This window comes from Tiliqua scincoides, chromosome 9 (assembly GCF_035046505.1).
Source record: "Tiliqua scincoides isolate rTilSci1 chromosome 9, rTilSci1.hap2, whole genome shotgun sequence".
Classification (NCBI taxonomy): domain Eukaryota; kingdom Metazoa; phylum Chordata; class Lepidosauria; order Squamata; family Scincidae; genus Tiliqua; species Tiliqua scincoides.
Window position 1 is genome coordinate 4,140,696 of NC_089829.1, and position 25,055 is coordinate 4,165,750.

Sequence of the window (25,055 nt, forward strand, 5' to 3'; positions counted from 1 at the left end):
CACATCAAAAGACTGGGCCATTGCTGCTCCTCCTCTTTTAAGATACTTTATTGTACTTTTGACTGTGAGGGATGCTAAGATCTGAGAACTGTCACTTTAAAAAGTGGATTAATGAACCATCCTAATGGCTGGGGACTGTTATAATCCCCATTTTACAGCTGGGCACTGGAAGGCTGTCAGTTGGAAGGGGCCTAATCGGTCATCTAGTCCAACCCCTGCCTGTAGCAGGAAATCCTCCTGTCCTACAGCCCCTGAACAAGTTCATGGCAAGATCACAACAGAGAACTTCCTGATTTGGAGTTCAATCTCTTAGCACCACCAACATTACACCAGCTCTCAACGGTTCCTAAACTCCATAATCAGCATCTTGAAAGCTACAGGCATAGAATTTGATTTAGGTTTAGAACAAAGCCTCAAAGTTGGGTAATAACAAAGATGTGTGTCCTTGAGTGTATGCAGAGCAGGGACATACAGTGCACTATATGCTGTGGATGGGGAGGCAGGTGAGGCAGAGCCTCCTCATCAGAGTCCTTTGAAACGTGCTGCCACTGTGTGAGGCACCCAAATAACCAACAACGCATGAAGATCATGGAGAGCACAGAGCTTGTGGTGTGGGTGCCTCACATGGCGGTGGTGCTTTTCGAAGGACTCCAGCGGGGAAGCTCTGCCTCACCTGCCTCCCCACCCACCACAGGCCCCTATACAGAGTACTGTTCCCTATGCACCAATTGGTTTGTGTGTCCCTCCCTCCATTTTATCTCCCCCTTCCTCTTGACAGTGCACTGATTCAACACAACCCACACACCCACAACCAGACCAGAGAAAAGAAGGGGGGGGTTAAGCCATCCTGCATTCCAGGAAAGGTTCAAACCCCAGAATTGCAGTTGCATCTTGGAACATGGATGGGCATGATAAGTAAAGAGTGCTTCTGAGGCTGCCATCCTAGCCACACTTACCTGGAAGTAAGCCCCACTGACTGCCTCCTGAGTACACAGACATAGGAAGGGGCTCTGAGCCCCTGAACAGTGCTCCCCACCCCATAACCTCGACTAGCTCCCACTGATGTAAGTGCAGGGAGAAGAACCACACTGACAGAGGTGGATTCCCCAGCCTGAGCCTGTCCAGATACAGGAGGGAAGAGGAACAAGGGAGGGTTTCCAGGTTGGGGTCAAACCCGGGTGGGGCTCTCTCCTATAGGGATGTGTGGTGGGTGGGGAGGCAGGTGAGGCAGAGCCTCCCCACTGGAGTCCGCGCGCGGGTTGTGGGTGCCTCCCACAGCGGCGGCGCTTTTGGAAGGACTCCAGTGGGGAGGCTCTGCCTCACCTGCCTCCCGACCCACCGCAGGGGCCGGTGCTTTTCAAAGGACCCCGGTGGGGAGGCACTGCCTCACTGCACCCCTCCCCACGGCACTCTCTGGGGAAGCGCGCACGGGGACCGGCCGGAGCGCTGCGGAGCGCACGGCTCTTTCCCGGGAGGGAGCCCCAGTGGCAGCAGGGCCCCGACCGCCCAGGGCTCGCCAGGAGGCCGCCACCCCGCGCCCCTTCCCAAGGAGTCACTCACTGGGCCATGGCGACGGACGAGGCTGCTGCGCTGGGCCGGGGACGGGCTGACTGTGCGCCTCCTCCTCGCCGCGGACGGGCTCGGCTGATCGCGCAGGCTGGGCGGGGAGAGGCGGCGCGCCGCGCCTCTTAAGGGCGCAGCTCCCCGCAGGGACAAGTCCCTGCCTGCCTGCCGCGGGAAGGGGGCCGAGCGCCCGACTCGGAAGCAAGCCCCGTTGCAGTCAGCGGGGCTTACTCCCAGGAAAGTGTGGCTAGGAGTGGGCTGAGGGGCCTGCCAGGAGGGCAGCCTGGGCAGGCGGAGGCGGCAGCAGAGGGCGAGGCTCTTCCTGGGCAGAGCAGCCCAAGCCTGGAAAGGGAACGCCAGCCCAGGCGCGTTTACTCGGAAGGAAGCCTTGGGCTGGAACGGTGCCTGGGCACAGGGCGGTCGGGTGACCTCTCCTGCCAGGGCACGACCTCTTTTTCAGCCTGGTGTCCCGGAGAAGAACTGAAATGCCCTTCTTTTCCCTGTGCCCAGGCAGCGCCTTCTTGGAACGGATACATTATATGTAATATAATTTTAAATGTAATGAGTATTATAGTGTTTCATTAACCACATGAAATCACTATAGTGCAGCGATTTTCAACCTTTCATCTCAAGGCACACTGACATGGCACTAAAACTGTCACGGCGCACCATTATTTTTTGACCATTGACAAAGCACACCATGCTGCTGGCAGGGGATGCAGGACCCAATCCTATCCAGTCTTCCAGTGCCAGCGTTGTTGTGCCTAGAAGAGGTATGCACTCCTTCCTATGTTGGAGAGGCATTCACAGAGGCCTCCTCAAGGCGTGGGAACATTTATTCCCTTACCTCGAGGCTGCATTGCGGCTCCCCCGGTGCTAGAAAGTTCAATAGGATTGGGCCCTCAAATCCCCCAATTGCCCTATTAATAAATGACCCGCCCCAAAGTCCTGTGGCACACCAGTGCACCATGGCACAGTGGTAGAAAATTGCTGCTATAGTGTTTTTAACTTTGTCCTGTCCTACATTTTTCTTGTCCTGTATTTTGGGGTACCTTGTCCTCTTTTGCAGTTGTGACATCTGGTCACCCTGGATTGGGCAGCAGGGCCCTTCCCCCAAGTAGCAGCTTCTTTAATCCGCAATGCACAAAGTCTAATCTGCCCCCATGACCCACTGGTGGGTGAGTCCAGGACCCACCTGGTGTACATTGATTTTTGTATACTCTAGTATAGTGGTTCTCAAACTTGTAGCATGGGGACCTACTTTTTAGAATGAGAATCTGTCAGGACCTGCCAGAAGTGATGTCATGACCATAAGTGACATCATCAAGCAGCAAAATTTTTAACAATCCTAGGCTGCAATCCTACCACACTTACCCAGGCGTAAGTTCCTTTGACTGTCATTGTTAAAAGCATATACATAGTAGCCTGTTAAAAGTACAGATCTGTACATTTCCCCAAATACAGTCACATACCACGGGAGCATCAAGTCTAATATATTAAAAATAAAATATTGAGATGAATGGGGACCCACCTAAAATTGGCTTGCAACCCACCTAGTGGGTCCTGACTCACAGTTTGAGAAACACTGCTCTAGTAGCCAAAATTGTGGAAACTTTTTGGAAAAGTCCCATTGTGTTCAATGGGTCTTACTCCCAGGAAACTGTAAGATCCATTAAGTACAACAGTATCTTTATGTAGGTATCTCCCAATTCAATGCATAAAATGTCCAGGAAACTGTGTGCAGAATTGCAGTCCTAAGCATGTTTACTCAGAAGTAAGTCAGTGTGTTCAGGGGGTTTACTCTCTAGTAAGTGAGTTTAGCATTGCAGTCCTAGTTCTAGTTCATTAACAGCTCAATCCTTCCCCCTCCCCCACCAAGGCAGCTGCCCCCAGAAGGCTTGTGCTGCATCCTGGGGGTTGGGTGGGAACAGAACCAGAGGCTTAAGAGAGATAAGGGAAAACATTATCTCTTAAGTCTCCTGCCCACCAATGGGTCTTGTGCCAGTTTTTGAACTGGTGCAAGTCCAAGGAGAGAAAGGGGGCGTGTCAGGAGACAAGGAAGGGGATAGGATATTGGTGCAGGTAGTGTGCACAAGCACACACCCCTCCTAGCTCCATGACACCCCCTCCCCTCATCCATTCCACCTTCCCTCCCACTACCTTACCTGCTTCGGCAGGAGCCGTGGGGGTCCATCAGCAGAGCTGCTGAGACAAATCTCAGCAGATTTCTGCCACTAAGATAGAAATGACTTTGCCCCTGAAATTCTAGAATGTAAACCAAAGTCTCTGAGTCTGCATCTAAGTCCTAGCACTGGAGACAATTCATTTTTAATTGACTGAGATTATTTCCATCCATCATTTAAACACTGTCTTTTAGTTCTTCTATCAGCATGTGCTGTAGTGCACTTTTCCCTGTCTATACCAGGTTGGTTTGAATTGACTGAGTCTGCTGATGCCACTTGCAGAGTTGTAAGTACTTCCTTTGGTAGTACTTGGTAGTATTTCTATCTACCTGTCTTACAGTCTCCATATTAAGTGCAGCCTTCTTCATTCAAAGTTGTGTGTGTGTGTGTGTGTGTGTGGTGCTATGTGTGGTGCTATTTATTATAAAAAGAAACATCAAATAATTACAAAAATGAAATCAGAGTAAAACCGACTCAATTGTCAGGTGTTGGTGAATGCTGGCATGTCACCCAAAACATTGTGGTGTGTCACAGGTTCACTATCACTGAACTTGGGGGCACTTGCTTCAGAACTTCACTTCACTTCCACTTCAGGAGAGGAAAGCCTTAACTGTACCTTCATGGCCAACAGGTTTATTGTGGCATCTTTAAAAAAAATGTACATGTAGAGCTTGCAATCATAAGTGATATTGGTATTAAAAAAATAACCATGCTATAAATAGAAAGCTAGCATGCCAGGGAAAGTATTGGGCTTAACTCTTTCCCAGACATGTTTTTTGTTTGTGTGCAGGGAGAACATTGGAAGACATTGCCCCCACCTGTACCCAAGTCTGGTTCAAACTTGCCGCCTGCACATTCTAAGTGCCATTGCATGTTCTCTTTGGGGGGAAGATGACTGCTATTACAAGGCAAAGTCTGCACCCTCTCCTTCTGTTGAGAGATGTAAAAGTATATACAGTATACACATTTCTCAGTGATTTCCTCCTGGTTAGTTTCTTGGGTTACAGCCCTTTCCTACAGACCAGGTATCAGGTAGCTCCTGATCTATTTGCAGGAGAGAAGTGGTTGTCCATATCCTGCTTCTGGTACACCTTTTCACACCCATAGACTTCACAGGGTCAGAAAATCAACATTGTGCTGTTATCCAGGATACTCCTCTATAGACAGATGTATATTTGCATAGGCCAGCAATTTATCAGGCTCTTTCCTCATGTGCTTCTGAAGAGCACATGGTTACGACTTCTCTCTCAGAGCACACAACTCAGGCTACCTGGCCTCCTCAAGCAGGCTTCTTCCCCTCCGGCACTGAAGTCACCATGAACCAGCACTCTGCCTGCTGTGGCCTGACAAGCCGCTGAGCAGTTATTCAAAATTGCGGAAGCTGCAAGCAAGTATCAAGAGAGTAGACTAAAACATTGCCATTTTTCCCCCTCTCCTGTTCCAGGCTGATTCCCACTTCCCCTTCTAATATTCACTTTCTTCTTTCATGAGGTGGTTTAACTTAATCCCTCTTGCAAGACCAGCTGGTTGGTTAGATTACTGTCACTCCGCTCCAAGCCTTCTTCCCCTGGATTTTAAAACACTGCTCTACTAGACAGGTAACAAGACACTTTACCTAATGTTTAGGCATCAGCTTCAGTTTAACACTTCATAATGATAGAAACTACTACAGGGATACCACTTCACATCATGAAGTTGCCCTAACAGCAAGCTTATAAGGTATTACCCCCATTTTATTGATGGGGAAGACTGAAGCTGAGAGGGAGTGGCTTGCCCTGAAGCCAACTAGAGAGGCAGAGGGAAGAGTCAAATGAGGGAAGTCCCAATTCACAGTTCACTCTTATGTTCACAATTCACAGTTCACAATTCTATGCACATCTAGTCAGAAGTGCAATGGAATTTACTCTCATGTATTTACAGAATTGCAGCATTTGCCACTGTGCTACACCAACTCTTATTTTACATCCTTCTCTTACCTCTGGAGTTTGGTGCAGGCTGAGAGCTCACTGTTAGCATCCAAAGTATTACTGTAGTTATCCCAGGAAAGGGGTAGGATGGTGTGTGTAAATTACAGGACAAGGCTGGGCAAAAGCAGTGGCGTAGCTAAGGGGGTGCAGGGGATAGCAGTTGCACCAGACATCAAGCTTTAGGGGGGCAACAAGCTTAGCTTGATACTAGTGACCAAAATTGTGAAAACCTTGGTATGTATGGATAATACCATCATGTTATAGATTATTGGAAAGGTAATTTAATGCAGAATGCAATGAAATAAACTGCATTGGAATATTTGTATTCTATCAAGTTATGGCCAATTAACCAGAAAATGAAAACACAACTCTCTTGTGGAACAAAAAGTGGATTTGCTTAACTCCAGACATCTGACCTATGAGACTGATGCCAGTGAGATATTATGATACAGCATGGGACCAATAACTTTTTATTTATTTACTTAATTAAATTTGACTAAAGTTCAGGGGTGGGGCTACAAAATCTTCTTTGACTCCAAGTAGCAGATAGATGCCTTAGCTATGCCACTGACTGGGGGAAGGCAGCAGAGTAAGTGGGTGGTGAGCTGCTGGGGGAGGAGGTGAGTTCCTCCCAATTTTCACTTTTTAAAAAGCCGTGGCATGATGTTACTTCCAGTTGTGACATTACATCCGGGGCCACATTTTGAGCTTGGCACTGGGCTAACGATCATTAGCTATGCCACTGGACCAAAGACATCAAGAAAGAGACTGGAGTGGACCTATTTTAATCTTCTAGAAGTCTGTTTTTAAAGACAAATGTGAGATTTTTCAACTATTCTGTCTTGTGACAGATCAGAAGAGAGATCTTGGGGTGCTTGTGGACAGCTCGATGAAAGTGTCAACCCAATGTGCTAATGAAGTGAAGAAGGCTAATGAAGGGTTACTGATGTAGGCATTTCTGGGGAAGGGAGGAGCTGAAGAAACCTTGTCCCAGCTGGGCTGATGTAGAGGGCCTTGCTGTCTCATCCTTCCTTCTGAGAAGTGCGGGTTTCTGCAGTTGTTTGAACAGACCTGTGTACAAATGTAAGTGGAGACCTGCTGGATTTTCACAGGGGTCCCTCTGGATTGGCTATTGTGCCTGTGAAGCCCACCTGCAGGGGATGAAGAGTGGTCTTCAAGGCTAATCAGTAACCCTTCCAACTGACCATTATGTAACAATATGAAAGAGCAATATTCTGCTCTTCTCTCCTTGCTTTTTGCACCAGGCTCTTTGTACCATAATTCAATGGCTTCTTTAAAAAAAAAAAAAACATTTGTGGTACTCCTGCATTTACAATGCTGCTAAATACGCGGCCACATTCAAAACACTCTGTCCAGTTCTGGTTACCATACATCAAGTTGGAGAAGGTGCAGGAGAGAGCCGGCAAGGTGACCAGAGGGCTGCAGCACCTTCCTTACTGGAAAAGGCAACAACGTTTGGAGAGAGACCCAAGTTTTACTCCCTGACTGAAACCAGGAATCATCCCATGAAACTGACTGGCAAGTGATTTAGGTTGGACAAAACAGAGCTCTTCCTTCATACAGCACACCATTAGTCTGTGGAATTCATTGCCACAAGAAATGTTGATGGCCATGAGTCTGGATGGCTTGTAAAGGGGATTGGATAAATTTGTGGAGAGCCAGAGGTCTATCAATGGCTACTAGTCACAACGGCTATGTGCAGTGGTGGGACTCAGCCGGTTCGCACCGGTTCTGCAGAACCCGTACCTACTGTAGCTTTGGGTTCTGCGAACCGTTTGCTAAGCCGCTCACAGGACAAACTTCACGGCCTCGCCCCGCAGGGTGTCCGTTGGCCGCAGAGGTCCCCACCGGGAAGCCTGCTCCTATAGTAAGTTGCGCGGGGCTGCGCCTGTGCATCGGAGAGTTGCAGCGTCCGGGCTTTGTTGGGCAAGGGCACGATGGCAGACGCCACGGGCAGCCGGGAGCATCCGGCACTGGGGCGCGCTGCCGAGGACAACTCGGAGTTGTGCCCGGAGCCTTGGAGATGCCCGCGGGGAGGAGACGCGAGCGCAGGAGTGGAGTCTCGCTGGCCGGAACCACCGCCGCCAAGCGTTTTCCCAGCAGCAGCAGCCTGGCGGTTCCGACCGCCGTGGACCCGAAGCTAGGTTCCTCGAAGCTGCCCGGGCCACCCCTTGGAGGAGCAGCATCATCAAGGTAGTGCATGTGTGTGTGTGTGAGAGAGAATGTGGGGTGAGTGAGTGTGGGGGTGTGTGTGAGAGGGTGGGGGTGGGGGTGGGTAAGTGTGACTGTGGGGGGAGTGTGTGGGGTGTGTGTGTGAGCGAGCAGTGGGTGTGGGGGGTGAGAGTGAGTGTGGGGTGTGTGTGAGAGAGGGTGGGTGTGGGGTGGGTAAGTGTGACTGTGGGGGGAGTGTGTGGGGTGTGTGTGTGAGCGAGCAGTGGGTGTGGGGGGTGAGAGTGAGTGTGGGGTGTGTGTGAGAGAGGGTGGGTGTGGGGTGGGTAAGTGTGACTGTGGGGGGAGTGTGGGGTGTGCGTGTGAGTGAGCGGTGGGTGTGGGGGCATGAGAGTGAGTGTGGGGTGTGTGTGAGAGGGTGGATGTGGGGGCGGGTGAGTGTGACTGTGAGTGTGGGGGGTGTGAGTGTGGGGTGTGTGTGAGAGGGTGTGTGTGGGGGTGGGTGTGTGGGGGAATGTGTGGTGTGTGTGTGAGTGGTGGGTGTGGGGCGTATGAGAGTGAGTGTGTGGTGTGTGTGTGAGAGGGTAGATGTGGGGGTGGGTGAGTGTGACTGAGTGAGTGTGGGGTGTGTGTGTGAGTGAGCGGAGGGTGTGAAGTGTGTGAGAGTATGGGGTGTGAAAGGGTGGGTGTGGGTGAGTGTGACTGAGTGTGTGTGTGTGTGAGTGAGCAGTGGATGTGGACGGTATGAGTGTGAGTGTGGGGTGTGTGTGAGAGGGTGGGTGTGGGCATGGGTGACTGTGTGAGTGTGGGGGTATGAGTGTGGGGTGTGTGAGAGGGTGGGGGTGGGTGTGACTGAGTGAGTGTGGGAAGAGTGTGTGTGGTGTGTGATTGAGCGAGCAGTGGGTGTGGGGGGTGTGAGTGTGTGTGTGGGTTGTGTGACTGAGTGTGGGGGGAGTGTGTGTGTGAGAGGGTAAGTGTGACTGTGAGTGTGGGGGAGTGTGTGGGGTGTGTGTGTGACCAGTGGCTGTCGGGTGTGTACGAGTGTGAATGTGGGGTGTGTGTGCGAAAGGGTGGGTGTAGGTAAGTCTGTGTGTGAATGCCACCTCTTTCCCTCCTGCTGTGAGGATGGTACCATTCACAAGTGACGTTTGCCCTGCATGGTGTTCTCTCGAAGGAAACGATGACTGCACACCCTGCCCTGTGCACCTCTTGGCTCTCCAGGGCTCACTTAGTGCAAACCCGCACGTCTGGGGCGCTTCTTCGGTTTACCAGCAACTACTTGGGGAGGCCTTCCGCGCAAAAAGGCGGGTCAAGGGGCACCAGCTCTTTCAAGGAGGAAAACCAGCTCCGGAAGGAGCGCTGGAGGGGAGCAGGCGCCTGACCCCAGGCTTAGAATGCCTGCAGGTTTACCTGTTACGGTAGCAAGCAATGGGCCCAAAGAGGGATGATGCATTGAGGGCTGAGCCCAGTCCTAGGTATGTCTACTCAGGAGTAAGTCCCCTTATAGTCAATAGGGCTTACTCGCAGGTAGCTGTGGAGAGGAGTGCCATCTTGGAGCCGAATCCTATGCTTGTTTACTCAGAATTAAGTCCCATTATAGTCAGTGGAGCTTACTCCCAGGAAAGTGTGGATAGGATTGCAGCCTTGTTTAACAGCACAAGAGAGCAAGATTTAAAACCGGTTTCTGCCTGGCCCACAGGTGTACACTTTTGGTCACCGTTGTGTAGATGCAACATTGGGCAGAAATGGCTTAATTAAACTACTTCTGATTTTTTTCCCTAAAAAAAGTTTTGAGATTCAGCTGCAGGCCGAAGATGCTCTGTGGCAGAAGAGGAGCCGCAATAGTTAATGCTACTTACAGCAGAAGAGTTTTAGGGCCCAGTCCTGTCTGCTTTCCAGCACTGATGCAGCCCTGAAGTAAGAGACCAAACATTCCCTTACCTTCTGGAGGCTTCCGTGACTGCCCTCCCCACCACAGGACGCAGCACCTACCCCTTTGGCACAGCTGCATCAGTGCTGGAAAGTTGGATAGAACTGGGCCCTCAATCTGGGGATGATCAGAAGTGATGCCCACCTTCTCTTCTGTTGGCCAGTGAGGGGGTGGCTGACCACATGGTCCATACTGGGGGGGCAGTATTCTCATCAATTATCCAGACACCCATGGCCCCCTGTACCCCCTTTGCAGCCTTGCCTGCTTTCACTAACTTACCTTTGAAGTCCTGCTGCCTTTCGTATGTCTTAAAATGGTCATTAGGACATAGAACCTGTTGTTAATTTATTTGAATCCCACCACTGGCTATGTGCCACCTCCAGGTTCAGTGGCAGAATGCCCCTTGACTACCAGTTGTAGAAAACAATGACAGGAGAGAAGCCAGCCTTTCTCTCCTGCTTGTGGGCTTCCCATTGTAGCAGGATGCTGGATTAATGGCCTCCTTTGGTCTGATCCAGCAGGGCTTTTCTTAAGTCTACAATAAATGAACACAGACCCCCAACACAAGTGGGGAGGGAAGAAAGGCACACAGAATCAGTTGTTGCTAATGCACTGGTGTCATTTTTTTAATTGGTTTTCACCTCGTTCACTAACAGTTCAGTGGTGCAAGGTTACCGTACACAGAATTAGATAATAGTATCTGCATTGCACACCTAGAGGCTATACAGCAAATGGATCAGAATCAGTACAAATACATGAACTATATTTACATTTTGTATACCCAAGCTCCAAACATCAGATATATTTACAAAATAAAACATGGAGGAGAAGGAGCAGGAGAGACAAAAACGAGTCGGAAATCGATAACGTACAGTCTGGTGAACGTACTCCTTTTCAGTTGGGTGAAAGCAATTTGAGATTGCCAGAACAGAGTGAAGAGGTTCTCGAAGGCCACTTATGATGTGCAGCGGGGGTGGGCGGTGGAGGCTGGAGGTGCAGCCAACAAAAATGTTTTTTCAATAAATGGGGGGAACATACACAAATCTAGCTCAGTGGCATCAAATCAGCAGAATGGAAAGAGAGCAACATCTTCTGTGGAGTGAATACAACCAAGTGGGTCTCTTGTGACAGAAAGGGCTGCCAACACAGTCACTGGGCCTCTTCAACTACTATCAGTCTGCTTTGAGAGTCTGCATTTATAAGTGGCCTTCTGAACCCAACACAAAATTAAAATGAGGTCTCCATTTCTGTTCCCCAATAGCACAGGATGTTTTCTGTTTGAAAGAGGAAGCACGAAACTGGATACATTCCCGTGACATTAAAAAAATATGGATGGGGCCACGGACTGGCGAGTGGACAGGTGTGAGAGTCAGCCACAGCGGGGAGAAGCAACATACACAAGGTGAAGTCCTGTTTCAGATACATTCAGCAAACCTCAGAGCAGCAAAATTAGTTTTCTTTCTGTTCTTTAGAGCAGCAGGTGGACAAAAGAAACAAAAAACGAACAGAAGAAAAGAGAGGAGACAGAACATCATGATCCAGCCAGCCAGTGCTGGGGAGGACTGTACCACTGATGCATAGGCAGGGGCAGTATTAGTCAACTGCGGGGTGTACAGAAGGGCTACTTCAGCCCAGCGGACACCCTAATCTTAGTGTGCAATTAAACCTACAGATGCATAAATACACATTATAAAACAAAAATTAAATATTCCCTGTAAATTATTAGGTAACAAAGCAGCAGAAAAAGGAAGTCTTTGCTTTGAAATGCCTCAAGGGATTTGTGGAGGGGGGGTGTGTGCTTGGACCAACCTTCCCACTGGTTTGGAGTCGTCCCCCCCCCTTTCCCCTTTGTAATATCCATGAACAGGGTTCACTGGCCTGGTAAATTAAAGTGCATTGCCTTAAAACGAAAACAATCTACATAACACAGAAACGGACTGAGGAGGCTCTGATTTGGGGGGAGGGACAACAAGCTGGTATTTATAATTTTGACAAGTACCACATCATTCCAAAGTTAAAAATAAATAACCTTTCCTGGACACAGAACCCAAACCAAGAGGCACAACTCCAATATTTCACCTTCCTTTGAGGTTGAGGCCCGTGCTCTGTGGGTTGGCTGACCCATGGCATGACCTCCAGACGGCCAGTCCTGAGAGCTGGCTAACTCTAGGCTGGCAGTCATGCCAAGCGGAACGAGTTATTGCACTTCTTTGGCTGGGTTTCTCACTTCAGAAGCAGGAATGCAGGTCTGCAGTTCTTCCTGCCCAAAATGGTGTCCCTTCACTGGCATTCAGAATGCGGATGAAGATTAAGCACTGCTACTCCCCTGGGGCATGGGAGAAGAAGTAGGTAGCTGCCATTTCCTAATAGGCAGGGAAGCATTGGCAGGTCAGCCCAGGCGAACATTCATTGTATGTCTCCTTTTAATGGTTTTACAGCTGATTAAACCTCTGCAACAAAAGCAGTGGCTTAGAATAGAAGGTCTGTGCTGCTGACGCCCTCCCTCCTACATATCAGCCACCCCAGGATGACCTTTACACAACCTGCCCTAATTTCCAGTGGGGCACAGCTTCCATGCACTTAAGTAAGGAGCCCCTTAATGCTGATACGTAACCCCACTATTTATAGTCCACTCAAGGCCGTGATCCTTCCAAAGCAAAGACTTCACAGACTAGTCTTGTCTCAAGTTTTAAAAACAAACATTAAAATGTTATCTTGGTGGCACATCACCACAAAACCTTCTTCTGAGTTTTCTGGTGCCACACGGATCCCCACCTCTGTCAGGACCAAAGGTGGCTACGGGGACCATGATTTGGTGCTCCACACAAACAGTTCATTACTGAAACCACAGCAAAACCCACTTAGCTCCTGAGCCAGCAGCCTGGGTCCACACACACATCCACACTGGCAGTACAGAGGTGTCCGTTGTGGAATGGAAAACACATCATCTTTGTGCCAAGTCTTATGGAATTGGACAGAATACCATGAAAGACAATGACATACAGAAAAGAAAGCCTTTTCCCATGACACGATTTAGGCTCCCCCTGCAGTGGTCTCTCCTTCTCCCCCACAGAGATGGTAGAGAAGACTCATGGGAAGTTTTAAAAAAGCATCAGGAGTATTTATGGCCTGAACGTGTGAAAAGAGATGGGTCATCTGCAAGGCAGCCCTGGGTCTTCTGGATCCTGTGCCGTCACAAGCTCACCGATGAGATGCCAGGTAAGCACAGCGCCCCAAAGCAGGGAGGTTGCATTGTGGATGGAGTGTTCCTCCAGGGCTCCGAGGAATCAAGTCTCTGTTAGGCATTGATGAATGGTGCAAGCAAAAGCTTCCTTCCTGAGCTGATCCAACTAGGTGGTCTTTTGGAGATGCACCCAAGGTGACAGAGGGACATTTCTGGTCCTCTCTGAGCCTGCCAGTCCAAGGCTGGAACTGAGCTACAATGACTGGTGCGCTTGTCAATTGTAGTGGGCCGCCGAAAGAAAAGCAGGGTTGAAAAGTGGGGTAAAGGAAAGTGCATTCACCTTGCAAAGGGAAGAAGCTTAATTGTTGGAGGGAGGTTAGAGAAGTTTGGCAGTTTCCACAAACAGCAGGTAAAGCGGTACATCTGTATCAGTTCAGACTGCAAGTTGGGGGGACATCATGTGATGGAATGCGCCAAAATGACTCCCTACACTAAGAAAGCTAGCATGTATACGGGAATGTTTACAATTCACTAGCTTTCTGTGCACAGGGAATTTCAGCATACAACAATGTATCTATTTACACCCCAGTTTGCAGTCTGAACAGCCCAGACACCAGCTTGTATCCTCTTATTTGGTGTTTATGCAAACTAGGCTTAAGAAACACGTGTTGATTAAGAGAGTTGATTAGGTGTTGATTAAGAGATATTTAGAGGGCCGTGAATTACATAGCTTGCAGTTTCACGTCCAAGGACGCAGAAGCCGTCTTTCCTTGCTACAATATTCCCAAAACGTTTGTAATTAAGGACTGGTGGGAGAACCACAAAAGTTCCAAAAGGGGCATTTACTCTTAAAATTTTAAACTTCTCCGCTACTCCAACATGCAAAAGATGCGGAGAGCCACAAGAACCAGGTTTCTCCAAATTCAGTGCTGTTTTTACACTGTGAAAAAGGAGAGGTGCTGTGAAGAGCTCCCATCCATTTCAAACACTCCAAAAACACAGAGGTCTCAAGAGCTTTTCAGCTCATATCAGTCTAGCTTTCAAGCAAAAACACACATGTGAATATTTATTGATATCTACTGTGAGAAGGGCTGGCTGGATAAGGCAACATCCAGAAGCCTAGAGAGAGGGAGGGGATTTGCTCCCTATTTTGGTTAAATCCTTCACAGGATTCTGGGACACTTCTATGGGGCATAATTTTGACAACTCCTCCTCAGCAGGAGATAAGCATCCTGAATCTCAATGTTGTGACTTTTTCTTGCTCCCAGTTCTGCTTCCAACATCCCCCTACATCGCCCAGTCAGCAAGGGAAATGAAAGGTGGTGGTGGGAGAAACTCTTGGAAGAGCTGCTACACAGCCATACGTACCTGCCTGGACCCCTCTGACAAGAGGAAAGGCCTATCAAAACAGGGCAGGGCTCTGACTCCCTCACCTGTACCCTGAGCTCCATGCAAGAGACCAGGCTCTACTCAGAGATCCAAACACTTCTGAGCCCTTTGCCAGTCCAGACCACATGGTGTGGGAAAAGACTCCGACTGACCACTCCCGCCCCAGAGACAAGCCAAGTTGCCCCAATTGCCTGCCAAGCGTTGGGAAGGCACAACGGGAGAGGCCCTGCATCCCCTCTTTTCTAGCCGGGCCGCAAGAACCTGGCATGTGCCGGCTGTGCAGTTCGTCCATACCAGAGCCTCTCACAGACACTGGCTGCAATGAATTCCTGCGTCACGGCAGTTGCAAAGCCACCAGCCCTCGCACTGCACAGCAGAAAGGCCACCTGGAATTCCATCACTGGGCTCAGTGGTCTTGATCATGCCCGGCGTGAAGAGCTGCTTTTGCCCTAGCACAGGGAACCTCGCCTTGTGAGCAGTGCTGACATTACTGCCAAATTTGAGAGGCAAAAGAAAATGCTGTCCAGAGAGAGAACACACCACAGAGAGCAGCACAGACAAAGTCAAGAGAATGGGAAACTGAGTGCCAGGAGGTAAAAATTAAATTTTCCTTTCTTTTTAAAAAGTCGTGCATATAAATTCCACACACAGACACACCTCCCCCCTATTTTTCGCATTGTTTCTTTCTTCGGTTTGGCCACATGCTACTAACAGTATTTTCAGCACAGGTGAAAACAAAGATTAAAGAAAGGAGAGGAAGGTAGGGGTTAGAACTGTTGGGAAAAGTGCTGGGGGGGCCTGGGGAGAGGCGAGGGAAGTTAAGCCACAGGGTTACATACGAGAAGATTCAAGAACCACAGAGGAAAAGAGGTAACGCTTTATCTATATCAGAAGGCGTGTTGGGGGCTGGATGAGGACACCATGAGGAGTCAGTACTTCAGCTGGCCTGAGCGTCTTCGGGCAAGTTTGGACCTGCACAGGAGAAAGAGAAGGGGGAGAGGGAGAGTCAGCATGATCCTGCGCATGCCTGCAAGATGCATCCTGCCTCTTCCTTTCTCTGCTGACTTTTCCAATTCCTCCACTTCGGTTATCAATCTGGGCTATGTGCAGTTCATACCATGGGAAGGGTTCAATCTGTGGCCATGGTGGGCACATGTGCTGCCCCGCAAGCCAGCCACAAAGAAAACCCTACTAGGCACACTCTTGCCAGAGTCTAAAATCTGGCCAAGAGCAGACGGAGAATCAGGTCCTACAGCTTTCCAGGTTGGCGGTTCCCACATGTATCAGTCATTCCCCACATTTGCTTCAGGGATGGCTCGGTCCTCGCCTAGCTCCTCTTACCGTATCGTGCCGGCGAGAAGGGGGTTGAAGGCATAGAGCCAGTCATTCATATCTTTGTCATTGATGGCTTGAAGCAGGACGCCACGATGTCTCGTGCACACAGCAAAGGTGTTGGGGGTCTGTAACCAAAAACAGACAGTTCTCAGAACCCCTGGAAGCCCTTCAAGATTCTCAAAGGGGATGGCAGGGAGGGTCCTGGGGGCAAGTGGCGCTTCTCCACCTCCCCAACAACCAAGGGCTGGATCAACCAAGAGCTGGCATACCACAGTGGCCAAGAGACCAAACTGCAAACCACATCTTTCCCATTTCGAATCTCGTCCCTCTCATGCTTTCCAATACTAATCCTAGCAAGCGTGAACAACCCACCCACCCCAAGAGAGCCCCGTTTCTGGAGGAACTGCAACTGACCTTCACCATTGCCTGCTGATCCTCGCTGTACTCCACTTGAGCCGTGGAGAGGTTGATGATCCCCCTTTCCACGGGGTCTTTATCACTGTTGTAGATGAAAACGTAAGGGCGACGGACCACAACGAAGTGCTTGGCCCATGATGGGGAGAGTGGCTCCTTGAAGTGCAGGTAGCCCTTCTTGGAGACCACAGAGCTGAAGGAGCAGGAGGAACAAAAAAGGCTGTCAGGAGCAAGAAGCACATCTCCAAGTAGGAACTGGTACCTCAAATGAAACCTCTAGGGTGGGTGGAAAGTGGACTGCCTGCAGCAGTTTGCCCAAAGGTCCTATCTCGCACTCAAAGGCTTTTTACACAGCCAGAGAGGCCATGGTCACCCACTGCATCCTCACATGGTGAATGAAATACATCAGCTAAGATCCCAAAACCATCACTAATTTAGTAGATTTAAAAAGCGTTACTACCCAATCTTTTTCCTCAAAGAAATTCAAGCCGGCCAGATTAGAAGAGTGCAAATGGTCACCTATTACCATATGGAACTGCCTTACAAAAATTCTAAGTAATTCAGTTCTGTCTATTCCAACAGGCAGAGAAAGGCTTTGCCCTGAGAACTGTTTAACTCAGGCTGAATCTAGGACATTCAGCACACACAGTGTGTGCCCTCTTCACTGAGCAACAGGCTCTCATCAATAGCAAGAGAAAAGGGCATGGGATTTCTTTTGCCTGAAATTGGCCAGGACTGAAAAGACCCCAGCTACTAGGGAGAGGTAAAGAAGGATCCACAATTCTGTCTTGGCCTTGGTCACAACTGTGGTGAGGACCCACCCAACACAAACGCACTTGCTTAATAGACGGCGTTCTCTCTTACACCCCTGAAGGGCAAGAAGGCACAAATTTTGCCTGCTTGGCCCTGAACAGCCAAGGCGGCCTCCCAAGTGTGGAGCCGGGAAAGGGGTGGGGCTCATCTATTGGAACCACGGTTGCCCAGGCGAGCAATATCATGGGAGCTTGCGGATGTGAGTTAATTGCCTTGCTATTCTCCACTGATCCACTGAGACAGATGATGGAAAAACTAGTGAGGGGCTCCAACTTCCAGAAGGCTGTTGCTTTTCTCCTGTCTAAGAGTATTCTGGGCTTATCAGCTGCTGAAGTTTGAACTTTTGAGACTCACCCAGGTCTGATTTCTTCAATATCAGGAACAAGGTTCAGGAACTCGTTCTTGCCTGCTCTGGCCAAGTAAGAGGCTTCAATGGGTGGCATCAACTGGAACGGCTCTCCATCCGGACCAGGGCTGGAAGCCCGAGAATTAGCTTCTGGGGTCCTTTAAAGGAAAGGAAAAAAAGGAGAAGTAAAGGTTAGCCATTGATGCAAGTGGCTGGCAAGGCAGAAGGAGAAAATCATTTGGCTTTATTCGTGTTGTAGCAAACCATGTCTGGGTTCGGAACCAGTTACCGCAAACATGGTTTGAACCTCCAAATGTACAGCAAACCATGGTTTGGATCAGCTCTCTAGATCCCTGCCAAGGCCATTCAAGTTGCTTTGCTTTTGTTTCTTTGCAGGTTAGCCTGGGGAGGTATCTCCTAAAACTGGGCTTCAGCATGTCAAAGGTTGGAATCCAGCTCTTGACATGTGGTTGCAAACCAAAGCGTGCAACAAGGGTTTGACTCTTGAGAGGTCTGGTGGTGGCCAATCCATTTGTGTTTGGCACCATCCTGCCCCTTCTTCCTTCCAGCTCAACTGGAAGGACAGGAAGGGCAGAGAGAAAGAGGGAGTGACATGAGAGTGGAGACAGAAGGTGCTCACTGAAGAATGAGGGTCTTGGCCAAGGTAACTCTGCCACAATACCTGGCAAGAGTTACCTCAGGCCTGGCTAATCTTTCAGTGAGCCCCCTCAGGCACCCAAATTGTGCAGCCCTGAGCCCTCAGTAGAATGGGAAGCAGGAAGAGTCACTGTATAAAGCAGCAGTCTTCCAATGGTCAGGCAAACCAGATCAGTCTCTGTCAACTGCCCCAAGGTGGTCATTTGCAAGGTGGTCATTAGATACTTCAGCCCAGTCCAGGGGCCCTGAAGCTCCAATGCTGACTGAGATGACAGACACTAGGATCAGCAGATGGGAACATCAGGACTGAGCAGGAAGGGGAAGAGTGAAAGAGACTCAAAAGTCAGGCTTAGTGGGCTTGCTGGAGCCTGCAGATGGCCTACTGAGGAACAGGAATGTTGGGGAAGCCAGAGGGCGTCTCCCATCAACTCAACTCACTTTTGATCCACTGAGTTACATCTTGAATCTGACAGCGAGGGGCAGGTGGAGGAAGGTGTGAGGGTAGCACTGCTGAAACTGGATACCGACGGGTCTCGCCCAAGTGGGGAGATATCGGAGAGCTGGAAGCAGAATATGAGAGACAACCCACTGAGCTCTAAGGAAGTCAGCAGTGAGTGGAGAAGCAGAGCACAATTCCAAACACCCAAGGCCTTTTCCCCCCAGTGCTAAAAGCTTAAGAGGGAAGAAGTTTCTTTTACCTTACAATCACTGATGCTGTTATAGACCTGGTTCAAATCACGGTTGAAAGTATGAGTGAGAAGCTGCAGGCACTGGAATGAAAAAGGAACAAACAAGGGCACTTAGGGAAGTACCAGGAAGGAGAAGAAAAAAGAAATTGTGAAAGTGCACTGCAAGTTTCCATTCTTAGGCGCCCCATGATGGGGCAGTCTTTACTTCTGCTGAAAAGGAAGATGCCCCCCCCCCCAACCAGTGGAGAAAGATTCTGTTGTGGCCAAGAGACTGGGCTGTGAATCAGGACTTCCCCACTTCAAACTGTGTCCCTACTATGAATTCTCACTTTATTCAAGCCGCCCGCTCTCAGCCTCGGCCTTCCCCATCTGCAATAGGAGGAAAACATATTGCCCCCTTTGTTATAAGGGCAACATCATGGGAAGTGTTTTCCACACTCAGAAGTCAATAAATGTTTATTCTGAAGAAGGTTCAGGCCTGGTGGGAGGTTTGTCGACCACTGTCCTGCAAAGATGGCTACAGGAAGAACATGCAATTCCTGTATTCACCTACAAGGATACTCAGGATTAGTAACAGTGTCAAAGATTTCACAAAGAAAGTGAGATTGGGAGACAAATTTGAAAGTTGCAAGAGGGGGCATCCTGCAGGTGATCTGGGAGGGAGTTCCAGACAAAGAGGGCAGAAGGGGAGAAGATTCTAGATATCCTAAACGCAGAGAACCAGCACAGTGCACAAGATGAAAGACTATTGTCAACTGCAGACTCTGTTTCAAGTCTTGGCTCTTCCATCAAAAAGCACATAAGTTGGCTTGGGCACCTAAGCTCCCTTGCTGAGAATTTAACCAGGGGCAGTTGGTGGGTGTTGGAGCAAATGGGCCTTTGGCTTGATGCAGCAATGTGTTTCTCTTGACCCCTTTGAACAGGAGCAATTTTCAACTCTAGTATCAGACAGTGCCACCGCTACGCACCTTGGTGGCCAACTCTTTCTCCCGATCCACCAGGCTCTCAATGTCTGCCGAGTCGTAGCCACTGCTTTCGCTGGGCGTGACGGCACTCTCAAAAGTGGTGGACGAGATCTGGGAGGAGATGCTGGTGGAGGTGCTGAGGGTGCCGCTGCTCAGGCTGGGGGACAGGGAGTCGCTCAGGGATTTGGGGATGCTGTCGCCAAGCTTCTCACGCAGCAGAAGGAAGTGGCGGGTCTTCTCAACCTGAGGAGAAACACCAGCAGTGATCAAGGGCGTTGCTCACACTGAGGGTTGCCAAATCATGGATTATCCTGAGAATACAACAGCCCTCTCTCTGGCAGCAAAGATTAACTGTCCCCTTAGGAACTTTGCATTCTTCTGACAATGGTTCAGTCAGCTACTTCTCAGATGGATCTCACAGGGAAAACAGAGCAAAGCCAGGCAGAAGGTGTTGCCGCCCTTCCCCAACACCCACCTCGTGCAGCTGCTCCAGTTTCTCCAGTTCCCACTGGTGCTCCAGGATGAGGCTGTCCCCACGGGGCCTCCATCCTGCTAGATTCTCTTCCCCACGGACATAGGCCACAGAAGTGTCCAGGACTTTCCTCCTCCTTCTCTGCATTCCTGGAAACAAGCATGGCTCAAGTTATCAGCCTTGTAAAGCCAGTCACACCGGCGGCCTGGAACCAAACCGGCAATGGAGTCATCGCTCCCTGTTCACCTCCAGACAACATCCCACTTTCCTCTCTCTCTCTCTCTCTCTCTCTCTCTCTCTCTCTCTCTCTCTCTCTCTCTGGGAGTGAAGGACCACCTCAGCCGGTTTCTTCAAGGAAATGAGCCACACTTGCAACAGAGGGAGAGGCAAGGTGTGAGTCCCCTGTCAGAACGGCCTTCCAATCAGTGGGCATTCTTCCACCTGGACATCAGGTAACCACATGAAGAGACCCACTTTTCTTTCCTTCCCCCTGGGCATGTGATGTCTCTTAGATGGTAAACCTTTACTGTACAAGGTCAACTGCATTGAGTACTTAGGCTGAAAAGCAGCACCTAAGTAATAAACACACAAGTGCTAAAACAACAACAGTTTTAAAATACACATGCACTTGTGAGTGGATGCAGGCCTCCGACCTCTTACCTGGACTTCCTGTGTCGGCCATTTTGCACAAGCTGAGCTCATAGATTCCAGTTACCCGGTTGCTGTTGACAGATAACCAGAAAGAGGAAAACAAAATCATCTTTTGAGAAACAAATAGGAGGTACACACAAAATGTTTGCAACCAACTTTCCAACCTGATTTAAAAATGCTGTGAACCAGGGCTACATACTTCTCCATTTACAGCACTCTCCTCAACTTCCTTTAGCTGTTCAATCGCTTTAGATGCCACAAAGACTTAACACCCAGCCTAAAGTATATTTTCTAAGAGACGTTCATTTGTGGATCACGCATCTCAATTGTACCAATGGAAACTACAAGCAGATCTAAAGGCAGCCATTTCCTGCTGTCCAGATACAAGGCCACTTATCCAAACTTACGAGTCTGGGGATTTGGAGTAGCCACTGCCAAAGAGACTGCGCAAGGAGCGAGGGGGTGAGATCTTGGCATCTCGCGAATAGAAGACCATGCAGACGTCCTTAGTGATGACAGCTGGCTGGATGCAGTGGTCCAGCTGAAAGGGAGACACAGCTAGGTCAGGCCCCCAACGACACGAGGGCCCAAGGAGGGCTCCTGGCTTTGGTTCTCAACGAGCACACTGCTGCAGCACCACTCATCACCCACCATGTAGCGCCAGAGCTGACAGTTTAGAGAAAATCCTTTTTATGGGTCATATCACACACCTTTGAAGGCAGGGAATAGACCAGTGGGCTAATTCTTAAGTCAGCTGGCTTCATTTTGTAAAAACATAAATGTGAAAAATAAAACAGTCTTCTTTACAGCCCTCAGGGTGTTCATCTGGAAAAGAAGTCAGAAAGAGGGCAAGGAGAGCTTAAGGGCCACCTTCATCCAACATGTTCCAGCGCTGGGAGTGGTTGAGCCTGTCCCTGCTTCCTTCTATCCTGTCCTAGATGCAAGGTGCTGGGGGCACTCACCTCCAGGTAAGCAGAGAGGGTCATGTAGATCTTCTCGCCATAGGGTGTCACTCGGTTCAGGAGAAGGGAATTGTGGAGTGAGCTGTCCCAAACTGCCTCAAAGCGGTAGAAAGTCCTGGAGAAAGCAGTGCAAATGTTCAGCTGCAGCCAAACACCACACCAGCAGCCCCAGAGCAGGCCACGGCCAAAACACCTTTTCCAGAACCCTGACCGCTGGAAGGAGCAGTTTTTTGGTCCCAAAAAGACAGCCTAGGAGGGACAGACAGGTGCCTGTGAGCCCATATTCCTGCTGCCATGTTCTGGGGTCTTGCATTAGCCTCCCTCACTCTGAAGCAAGCTTTTTGTCCAGCTATGCTCAGCTGAAACACATGAGTGCTCTGATCCTGACAGGACCTTTGAGCCTCTGCCAAGAGACCCTTTCCTCTGGTGAATGGCTGCTACTGGAAACTACAGAAGCAGCAGTTAGGTACTCTTCCTCCTGGTAGTGGCTGCTATCAGAAATGAATGGAGGTGATTGCCAGGCTCCACACGCAGCAGCACACTCTGGTTTCACCTCTTCCTGCCCTCCTCAGTGACCAGACCCTGAACCAGTCTTTTTGGTGCCGGTTGTAGCTGGGCCCCTGGCACCCTCTGACGGAACTTGCTGTGTATCGGTCTTTGACACAAAAGGCCTGTTTACCAGAGCTCAGTACTCTTCTCTGTGCAGAACTGCACCTGAAACTATGCTGCAGAGGCCCACGCCTTGGCGGGTTGTAAGCTCACAAGTGCTGCGTAACAGGAAGCTGCAGGACTGCAGGGAAGAGCAAGAGGCACAAATGCCCCCACTACAGGAAAAAAGGACAGGAAAGCCAAGCTCAGCACAACCCAGGGGCAACGCAGAGGACTCTTCCCAGAGTGGATTCACACAGTCCAAGAGCCCTCATACTCAGGGACAGGGGCACTTTTAAAAGCAATGCTCCTCCTACATCTAGCAGGGAAGAGTGACCACCACAACCCCACCCCAGTAAGACATCTTCTCCAGTGGTTGGTGTCCCCGTCGCATCCTTTTTAGACTGGGATACCTTTTGTAAACCACGTATGCATCATTCGCATTTCTCTGCATAAACCATTGTAAACTTCTTTGTTTCTGTTGAAAAGCAGTATATAAATATTCTTAAAAATAAGTAAGTACGTAACTGCTTGTACAGACTATCCAGGTCCCTGCTAATGTTGACAGTCTAACTAGGTGAATTTGCAGAAGGGAAACAGGCGCAGAGAAGGGCCAAGTGCTCTCTCTCGGGCAAGATAGCAAGGCGAGGCTGTCAGCATCGGGGCCAGTGGGGACGGGACAAGGTTTCAGAATGCGCCTTTTGCCCCAAGAGGTGCTCTAAGGAGTCATCTCCATGCAGGAGGCTGCAACTTCCAAGCTAGGCCTGAACTCCCTGTCCCTAGAGGCCCCTCTGGCCCTCCATCTTTGACGCGTTTTTCACACCTGGCCAAGACCTTTTAAACTGCCAGGTGCTTCAACTGGGTGATTTTCTCCCTCCTCATTTGTTTGCACAAACTGCTTTTGATTCTGATTTTGATGATCCTATTATGCTAGTTTTACTCTTAATGGATTATAAATATGTATTTATTGTTGTGAGTCACCTTGGGGGCTGAAAGGCAAGTTGCAAATACCTGAATAAAATAAATTGAGACATGTCTGGAGCACCCCCTTCACCCCCACCATAACAACATTTCCTATTCCTGGTCTTGTCCCATCACTTCCTCTGTCTGCTCCCGTCCAACACAGAGAAGAGCAAGAACGCAAGAGGAAGGCACAGCTCACACGTGCAAAGCTAAGGGGAGCGCATGGCATATGGGGAGAGGGAAAAGAGGAGGGGTAAAGTTAAACTGTTAGCAGGACGCTACCAAAGCCCTGGATTAGTCAGTGTCACAGGAGTGAGAAAAACAGAAATACCAGACAAGAGTTGCAAAGAGCGACAGACCAAAAAACCCCACACATATATGCACACTTTTTAAAAAGGGAGCAGCCCTCTTGATCTTTCAGCACGGAACAGGCCAACTCTGGGGGAGAAACATGCAAAACAAAGGAAGAAAGGAAGGAGTCGCACCAGGAATCTACATCTCACATGAGGCTTCAAGAAGGGAATGCAGGTAACAGCAATTGTGAAAGATGGGGGGTGGGGCCTTCCCTTTGTCTGACACCATGCCTCAGCATTTGCCCAGAGAAATCTTTTCTGCCCCCCCCCCCCCGTCATGGCTTCCTGACTAATGGTTTGGGGGCCCTGCAAGGGAGGGGGGATCCTCCCCTAATGGAGGCTCTCGTGGAGCATATTTTCCTGGCCTCAACTAAGTACACCCCTTTCTGGAAACAAAGGAATTGGCCACTGTCTCACTTGTTCTGGCAACCTTCCAACTTGACTACTGGAATTTGCTGGATGTGAACGTGCCCTTGAAAAGTTTGACTCATCAGGAATGCAGCAGCTTGGCTTGCAGGAGGGGCCAAAGAGTTTGTGTGGCCCCCAGTCTTCATACTCCTTACCAATTAATTTCTGAGCCAAGGTGCATGTTTGCATTTAAAGGGAGACCTTAGAGCAGGGATGGGCAGAATGTTGAGTGGGAATTACAGCTAGATCACTGGACAATCTGCAAAAGATAAGGAAGGGTTTCTGGCTCCCAGTTATTATGTCCTGATTATATTTCTAACCTATCCTTTCTCTGTGTAACTCAGGGAGACACTCAGGGCATTTCCCTTCATGTTATCTTTACAATCACAACGTGAGGCAAATCAGGCTGAAATATGAAGACTGGTCCAGCATCACCCAGCAAGCTTCATGGTGGGGTTGGGATGTGAACACAAGCCTTAACTGTTCCTGCTTCCACACACTGGCCACTTCACCACACTGGTTCTTTTAAAAATAAAAAGTTTCCCTATCCCTTTCTGTTACATGAGGCAGCTGAGTTCCCGATCTGTACATGTAGGCCCCCCCCAGTTCATGGCACGTGGAGTGCAGCTGGTCACTGTCTCCACTCTCAAGTCACCACTTCACACCTGGCTCTCCCTCCCCCATTATTATTTTGTATCTGGCTCCAGCTGGAGGGTCTTGCAAGGCGAGTCCACATGCCAAACAGAATACAGTGGGCCCTCCTTATCTGCAGATTCAACACTTGTGATTTGACTCAACGGAGGTGCTGCTCCATGCTGGAGGGCCTTAAATGGCTTCCCTGCACCTCAAACACCTCCTGCTTCAGGTTGCATCCAGGAGGTCCTTTGAGGACTTTCCGTGGATTTAATTATTCACAGAAGTCATTAATCACGGGGGATCCTGGAACGGATCCCTCATGAATACTGAGGGCCCA

The 25,055-nt window shown here is 49.6% G+C and overlaps 1 protein-coding gene across 3 annotated transcripts in view; it reads right to left on the reverse strand.

The window, feature by feature from the left end:
* KIF1B (kinesin family member 1B) overlaps positions 1 to 25,055 on the reverse strand; it is a 157,063-nt gene that overhangs the window by 11,208 nt on the left and 120,800 nt on the right. The window contains exons 36-46 of one of the 3 annotated variants that reach the window (XM_066636880.1): positions 21,711 to 21,825; positions 21,156 to 21,289; positions 20,758 to 20,819; positions 20,101 to 20,246; positions 19,629 to 19,868; positions 18,670 to 18,741; positions 18,410 to 18,531; positions 17,323 to 17,472; positions 16,156 to 16,348; positions 15,748 to 15,866; positions 10,448 to 15,378 (exon numbers count right to left, since the gene is read on the reverse strand). In XM_066636880.1, coding sequence (XP_066492977.1) covers positions 15,336 to 15,378; positions 15,748 to 15,866; positions 16,156 to 16,348; positions 17,323 to 17,472; positions 18,410 to 18,531; positions 18,670 to 18,741; positions 19,629 to 19,868; positions 20,101 to 20,246; positions 20,758 to 20,819; positions 21,156 to 21,289; positions 21,711 to 21,825 — 1,396 coding nt within the window. In that variant the 3' untranslated portion in view covers positions 10,448 to 15,335. Of the gene's footprint in view, positions 1 to 1,560; positions 1,695 to 10,447; positions 15,379 to 15,747; positions 15,867 to 16,155; positions 16,349 to 17,322; positions 17,473 to 18,409; positions 18,532 to 18,669; positions 18,742 to 19,628; positions 19,869 to 20,100; positions 20,247 to 20,757; positions 20,820 to 21,155; positions 21,290 to 21,710; positions 21,826 to 25,055 lie in introns of those variants that run through there. The other 2 variants (XM_066636883.1, XM_066636882.1) reach the window with 2 other exon arrangements.